The 7,989-nt window shown below is 39.4% G+C and overlaps 1 protein-coding gene across 2 annotated transcripts; it reads right to left on the bottom strand.

Annotated features, from left to right (window-relative positions):
* Window positions 1–405: 405 nt before the first annotated feature.
* Window positions 406–7,963, bottom strand: LOC108925119 (cardiomyopathy-associated protein 5-like). Of its 2 annotated transcripts, XM_018736882.2 has the most exons (6): window positions 7,750–7,963; window positions 5,201–6,704; window positions 2,947–3,042; window positions 2,647–2,859; window positions 2,189–2,211; window positions 406–1,634 (listed from the first exon to the last, which is right to left on the bottom strand). In XM_018736882.2, the coding sequence occupies exons 1-6, from the start codon at window positions 7,866–7,868 to the stop codon at window positions 1,613–1,615; spliced, it is 1,977 nt and encodes a 658-aa protein (XP_018592398.2). In that variant the 5' UTR covers window positions 7,869–7,963; the 3' UTR covers window positions 406–1,612. The 2 variants fall into 2 exon arrangements, with proteins under 2 accessions (XP_018592398.2, XP_029108446.1); XM_029252613.1 differs by lacking the exon at window positions 2,947–3,042.
* Window positions 7,964–7,989: the final 26 nt, after the last annotated feature.

The following is a 7,989-nucleotide window of genomic DNA, read 5'->3' as shown; positions in this document are numbered from 1 at the left end:
ATAAAACTAACAAAATAATGTTGATTCCAGAGAACAACTGGAATTTTTCTGAAAAGCAGACAGTTGGTGGACTTGACTGTGGATTATGAATGTTAGGCAATAAAAAGGAAATAAAGGAAAAATAACAATACTATGATATCAACATCGCTAATTACAATAACAGGAAAAAAAAAATAAAATTGCACTTAAATATTTAGAAGTTAGGGGTGCAGTGGCGCAGTGGGTTGGACCGCAGTCCTGCTCTTCGGTGGGTCTGGGGTTCGAGTCCCGCTTGGGGTGCCTTGCGACGGACTGGCGTCCCGTCCTGGGTGTGTCCCCTCCCCCTCCGGCCTTACGCCCTGTGTTACCGGGTAGGCTCCGGTTCCCCGTGACCCCGTATGGGACAAGCGGTTCTGAAAATGTGTGTGTGTGTGTGTGTGTGTGTGTGTGTGTGTGTATTTAGAAGTTTCATTTCCAAGACAAAATTTAAGATTACTTAACCTCAAAAAATCTCAATGAAACATGTATAACTGCACATACATCTCCCACTCAAACAAAAGCAACCCAGGATGTGCCAACATAACATCCACTCACTCACTCACTCTCTCTCTCTCTCTCTCTCACACACACACACACACACACACACTCGCAGAGACAGACATGTTCACAAGTCTTTTGAGCTTAGGCCTTTCTCAAACAATTCATTAATGTAATTCTTACAAAGGTCCATTTTTCCATTTGCAATAGCCATCATTCCACCTGACTCCAATTTCCCCTTTAAAGGGACGTTTTGGCCATTTAGCATCTTCAGCTTAAAGACACTGGGACCATAAAGCTGGCCGGCCTCACGGACACAAACAAAGTTCTCAGAATGACCCTCACTGCTCTTTACAAAAGCCCATATAACAACCAACGGAGTCTGTGCAGAGTGAATATTGTGAACTTCAAAGTTATCTTCAGAGTAAGATCAATGTTCTTACTCCCTAAGATTACTTCCTCGGGAGGTTAAAAATAGTATAAAGGTTTTAAAAAAAAAAAAACGAATAACGCTCAATTCAGTTCCATACATATCCACATTTAAGGGACAACTTGGAAAAACATATCCTGTTATACACCTCACTTTCTTCACCAAAAACACCCCTACAAAGTTCTCCCCAGTAAATTCAAGAAAAATGTGACCTCACACATATTCTGAACATACAGAAAATTATCTTTAAAAAAAAAAAAAAAAAAAAAACTTTAAAATCTTGAGGATAACACTGAATTCTTCATCCTGTGCTCAGGCTATGCCTTTGAGGTGCACACCACCCGTGAAAGGTACCATGTCCAACAAAGAGAGCCATATGTAGGCCTTCAGCTGAAAAAGTTAGTTTTTGCATTCTTTTTAATTGGAAAGTGGATATGATGACAACTAAATCCCAGTCAGTGCAATAACATGACCTTCAGAAAAAAGATAAAACATTTTGAAGCAGTGTTTTCCCCTTTAACCTCTCAAAAAAATCCCTGAATTATGAGATCAGTTCTGTCCATTTATTGCCAGCAAGTGTGTTCTTCACCACTGGGAAGGATGGATGTGACCACTATCTTTCCTGTATCGTTGCCCTTACTGGCAAGATAGCATTCAAGTCCTTCTTCAACTGCAGCAGCCGCAAAGACTAAAAAGACACAAAGCACAAATAAATCACATACAAAAGGACAAAATTACTTCACATTCTTGTGCTGATGACAAATTCATCAGCACAACCAAATTTGACTGCATTTTGCTTCCAGCTAACGTTGAGACACGGAAACGCGGGTAACATTTGCTGTGCGGCACACAAATTTTTGAAGATATACGTGACAGGACAAATCGGAAAGAAAACTGAGAAACATTTGAGAATTCATTACTCTGATGTTTGCAACACAGGGACCCAGAGTAACCACTGAGATTAAATTAGAAGCAGCATGTTAATAGCTGGAGCGCCGTTCGACAATTGATCCTAATGTAGAACAATTAACAGAAATTTTCCAGTGATGGAAAAAGATGCATAAGTTATACATGCAGTGCCAGACTAGTTGTTGCTGATGGTTAGTGTTTAGTGTTTTTAATTCATGCTCCTTTCATCGGTGACATGGTTATACCCTGCAAGTTTAGTCAACAGGTATTTCGCTTATGCAGTTAGTGTTACTATGACCCTGTTCAGAAGGAAAGAACACAACTTAAAATTACCTTTGGCCAGGATCTTTTGATGTCTTGAGAAAGAAAAAGGGTTGGCAAAAGTGTTATTTGCTTTGACATCAACAAATATGGGCATAAATGTTGAGCAGTTATGTACAATACAGTGCAATATTATACGTGGGTCTAGTTTAGAAAATGAACACGCAAAATAGTTGCAGTCACTTTAAAACGATTAAGTTACCAATGAGTGGTATCTATCTGAACAACAAGACTTATTACCCGTGATTCATTTGACTTCTGGACATAGAGAATTGGCTTAAATGTCAATTCATTTGACAATCTAACAGTGTGACATGAAAATGCAGTGCTGCAGAGGAATTTGAGAACAGTCAATTACTGTAATATTGGACTTGGACCAAGTCTACTGTTCTATTTGTGAACCTTTGAGCAAGTATCACAAGTGTACACATGAAGAGAGGGAACGCTAGATTGAATTACTGAGAACTTACTGACTCCTCCATCATCCTCAGGGTCATCTCCAATGCCTCCCTTGCGGATTCCATCCTTTTTTTGATAGCGCCAATCTGGCGATGAATCAGTTCCAGCTTGAATTTCTTGTTTTCCCCTATGCATTGAGACATCTCTTTGTAAAGATCTGTTACTTTCTTTGCCACCTCTCCATTAATTTTTTCCAGAGACGGGGCATTTTTTTTACAGTATTCCTGCAAAGTACAGAAAAGAAGCTCAGATGATTGGAAATGATCACATTCATAATTACATAAAATTTACTGGTTATTTTATTTGCTCACCTCCACTGAATGGTATGCCGATTCTAGGGCAGATGCAAATTCTGCAATGTTTTCAGATTTTCCTTGTAACGCAGATATCAGTTCATACAATTTATCCTAAAAACAAAGGCCACACTAGTTACGTTTGATCTTTGACATGTTTAACTTGTTAAATAAGCAAAATGAAGCTCTATACAAAGAGGATAAAGTCGATTTAATTAATTATAGTGAATGTGCAACTGCTACAGATACAGTGAATGACTTGAAAATCATAGTCTGGTTGACACCAAAAAAACTTCACATGAAACAATATTTTATAAATATTCTTTTTAGATTAATATTATTTAAATGTGAATGTATTCATATAACTATTAAGCTACTTAATTATTGTCAATGGGCTGCAGGCAAAAAAGTGGTAAGGGTTGTACCCTGAAAATCCCTGGTTTGGATCCAAGTCCTGCTTTAGTACTCTTAAGCAAGGTATTGTAATTAAGCTTAATTATTCCAGTAAAAATACCCAGCTGTATAAATTGGTAAATCATTAATTAATCATTGGTAAAGCTAGTTATCTTATAATGAAAGTCAGCCTGGGTCAAGGTATCAGCTGAGTAAAATACAATAAAAATATCAACAAACATCAAGCAATAAATTAACTTCATTGTTTCCAAAGTCATGAGTTTAGATAGAAAACATCTACTCATGATCACTGTTAATTTGATTAACTTTACTAATCTGAAGAGAAATGGGATCCCTAAGGGCTTCGGGTGTTTCAGAAACCTCAGCGATCTGATTGATGGCGGACTAGTAATTCTATTTTAAGGAACCATTGCTCCAACAGAAGAACTGGATCATATGTCGCTGAAGATGTTAGCACCACTCAAAGGAGAGTGCAACAGTTATAGTTACCAAAGAATGTTTGTAAACACAAGAGAGGGCCTCCAGCAGACACCATATGTCAGTATTACCGTAAGCAAGTAAGACAGATGTTTTCATACTCAGTGTACGGGAACCATTATTTCTACCATCACTTTTTCAGAACTTCAATATATGCATTCCGTCACTGTCTGTAACTCTGAAATATTATAATTGTACAGCTGACCCTCCCACATAGCAGAGGTTAGGGACTCAACCCTCTGCAATGTGGAAAAAGCGCATAAAATTTTCAGCCCCCTAGGCGAGCAAAGCGAGAATAGCCAGCACCTCCAGCTGGAGAAGAAAATTTTTGAGATTTGACTAGTTTTAGGACGTTCTTGGAATCACTTTCTGAAACACTAGGAGCGTTATGTTTTGGAGCCATGATTACGTAAGGTATAACACACAAAGTTTGCAAGATAAACGTGGCCACAAGATGATCACTGCTAGGGAGATGTTGTACACGCGTCACTGAGTCCATGGTCCATGATTTTGGTGTTCCGAAGTGCGGATAGCCGCAGTTTTTTTCGCAAAGTCTAACTTTTTACAAAATTTAACTTAAAAAAAGCTGTATATTTATGTTATTAAACAATAAAATGCATTAATATTATAAATATATTTTATGCATTTATGACTTACTAAACTTGAAGCTTTTTTTACTCTTCATCTGCTACGCATGTCGTCTGCAGTGCTACGCCGTTTCCAGCACAAGGCCACAAAGCTCCCAAAATCCCCACTTAATTGTTTGCTGCCAATCCGCGAAACATCGAAGCTGTGATGTGGGAGGGTCAACTGTATTATTTTGTATCCTTGACATTTTTGTTTTTGGAGCAGAAGCAAATAAGAAGGGATCTGATTGTCATGTTTCTGTGTATGACAGACCTGTGCACAAGAATATCTCTGATGAAGCCTTTCCTCTTCTGTGAGCTGTGAGGGAAGATCTGATCCTTGTAAAGGTTTCATCTGAAGATAGTAACTCATTTCCGCCTCTATCTGTGTACGATGCTTCATGGAGAGCTACGCTAGCATCATTAGAAGGACCAGACCCTGACTTATTATAATCTTTGTATCTGCAGTTTTAATTTTGTTAGTGGCAGATTTTGAAACCTTACCTAGGGGGAATTTTTCTTATTATCTTAGACTACAGTTGTAACCTTTCTTCAGCTTCTTCCTTCTGTTATTCACCACTGGTTTTGAAATGCCTCGCCCTACTTTTTTATGGCTCTTTTTGTGAATAATTTATGCTTCCTTCTGCAGGACTATGTGCTGAGAATCCAGATCTGCCAAAATCGGAAATTTTTTTCCTTGGATACAATAATTTAGTTTGCGTTAAGTTTCACATCATACACATACTCATACTCACCTTGTCTGCCTTCGTTACTTCCTCCTCCACCTCTTCCTGCACTGGAGTCAGGGCACTCAAAAGTTGCAATGGATTTTGTGATTGAACTCCTAGTCCATTGTGTCTGTAAATATCTGGGGATGGTTCGCATGCAATCACAGGGATCTCATCTATTAAAGTAAATTTCTCTAAATATCCATTGGCATCTTCTACATCAGAAAACCATCCTTCAAAAGACTGAGGTGTTGAGGCAATGCTCTCCACCTCGTCTAAGGTCTCATCCTCCGTTTTCCTGCTTCCCAATGCCTCTGCATAAAGGTCTGAGTAGAGAAATGACATTGCTGCTGGCTCCTCCAGAAGGATAAGGTCAACGATTTTTGGAGGTCCTGGAGAGAGGAAAATCGGAGACAGAGTAGCCTCCTCGCTACCAAACAAAGCCGAACCACTTGCCTTCAGAGGGGATTTTGGCTGTTCTGCTTCCTCCTCCACTACCTTTTCGCGTTCATCAATATAACTGCAGCCATAAAATATTTCATCTATACGCTCACTTGGAATTTCAATATCATCAATGACATCAAAATTCTCTTGACCTTCAGAGGGACTACGGATACTTTCTTCCTGTTCTTGAATTTGTGATGTTTCACTGGGTTTTAAAGACATGTGCTCCTCTATGCCAGAAGGGTAGTCCTCAGGACTACACTCATACATCAAAGTGAACTTCTCAAAATAATCCACACCACTGGTTCCATCTGTCTTCATTGGTCTGCTACTAGAACTTTGAAAAGAAAATGAAGTATCTGGCTTCAGGGGTTGTGGAAGCAGCTCTGGGACTCCATTCTGTTTTGAGATCTGCTCATCTCTCAGTAACTGTGATTCACCTAATATGTTTATTTCAAAACTGGATTGTATTGTCTCATGTTCTTCTAGTATCTGCTTCGACTTGATCTTTGGACATTCCTCTAAGTAAAACAGGTTATCATCCATCTGGTTGCTCTCCTCTTCATCCACTGTCAGGAGTTGTGATGGAACCACAATATTAAGAATCTCAAAGCCCTCTGACACAATGCTAAATAACTGTTGTTCTTTTTCCTCATAGGGGTCTACTGACTCATCACCTGTATTTTCTCCTCTGATATTAGGCACAGAAACCTCTGTCATTGCTGGCCTTTCAGCTCCACCTGGGCCACTTGCTGCCATTGTTGGTACGGAGGTATTGCTACCTGATTTTTCACTGCCCTTAGCTCCACTGCTCATTCCCTTCCCTCTTCTGGCTTTGTCTTCATCAATGACTATGGTGATTTGACCCAACATACCAGAGCCCTCGATGCTGTAGCCCTCAGAGGTGATGCCAGACTCAGAAGTCCATGGAGTGGAGCATTCACTGCCACCAGGGAGCTCCACTGCAGGAGTCTCCCATACAATTGAGCTCTCATCACCCTGGACTGTCACCATGGAGAAAGAGGGGTCCATCATGATACACTGGAGCTTGGGCTGTACATCCTGGTCGTGCACAATTTCTTTCAAACTGGAAAAAGACCACAAGAATACCGAGTTATTGATGGAAGAAGCGGTTGTCGTGAGATCCATTTGTTATTATAACTACACAAATAGAATGATAAAAGGTATAAATAGCATTGTTGATCACAGCAGAATACTACAAACTGCCTGCTAATGATTCACACTACAGTAGCTGACAAGTGTTCTGTCACTAAAACTAATGTCTTGGTGTCAAAGTTCAAGTTCATTGTTAATTTTCCATTATAGGATGCAATCTGGGGGTAAAGACGACACTGTATTTGCTTTCCTGTCCTTAAATTACATGGTTTAAAAGAAAGCAAATTGCCTATCAAGGATACCAGGACTGAACAGCATGGTGTGGATAACTATCGAAAATAGATTAATTTCATGCATTGTGTACTTGCAGGACTTAGAGTGAGTGATTTTAATGTACATGAGCAAAGCAATAAGTACTTCTCATTCTCTATATTAATCTGAATCTCAGAATTGTTTTTGTGCAGTGTAATGAAATTCTCTCAAGAACAGGCTACTTTCTTTTTTCCTGACCCTGACAAGTTGTTCTTCACTTACATGATTAAATGGATTTCAAACAAGAAAGATGGTAATAGGAGTTAAGACTAACTGCAATAGATTTAAGACTGGCATTCTCCTAAAGACCCAATATTTGAAAATATGCAGTCCACAGTAGACTCCATAAATTGCAAGGACCTTCAATGTTTTGCCATTTATCCCATGGCTCTGTCCATTCATACAGCAGTCATTTATTTTTCCAAGGGTACCGCTGAAGGGAGACTCTTGCTATGTGAACTTGCAGTCTACATCCCACTGTCTTTACCAATTAACCATTCGTTGACACCTTTTTTCCAAGAAGCTTGTAATGCTAACCTTACAAAGGTTTATCCATTTATAAACTACCCAATTTAGTGTAAGCACCTTGATTAGTGGCGCTACAATAGGATTCAAACCAGGAACCTTCAAACTGCAAGGTGACAGCACCGTGCTGGTCAAAATTTTGTCTCATTTAGTCTGAGTTAGTGGTGCTCAGGATCTACCTGTTGTGAAGAGCCTCAACTTCGTCTTCATTGTCAGCAGCCTCTGGCTCGGTGGAATCCAGTGTTGTCAGCTCCGAATCAGGGTGGATTGCTTCACATTCTTCTGAACAAGTATCCATTACTGTTTTGTGGTGCTGTGTTTTCTTCTTTTTTTTTTAATTTTTACAGCCAAGGTTTTGTGAGACCCTTTTCAAAGCACAGTGAAGCACCTTGTGATACTCCAAGTAAGGGGACTTTGCT

Source organism: Scleropages formosus, chromosome 6 (assembly GCF_900964775.1).
Source record: "Scleropages formosus chromosome 6, fSclFor1.1, whole genome shotgun sequence".
NCBI classification, from domain to species: Eukaryota; Metazoa; Chordata; class Actinopteri; order Osteoglossiformes; family Osteoglossidae; genus Scleropages; species Scleropages formosus.
This window is presented reverse-complemented; position numbering and strand designations above follow the sequence as displayed.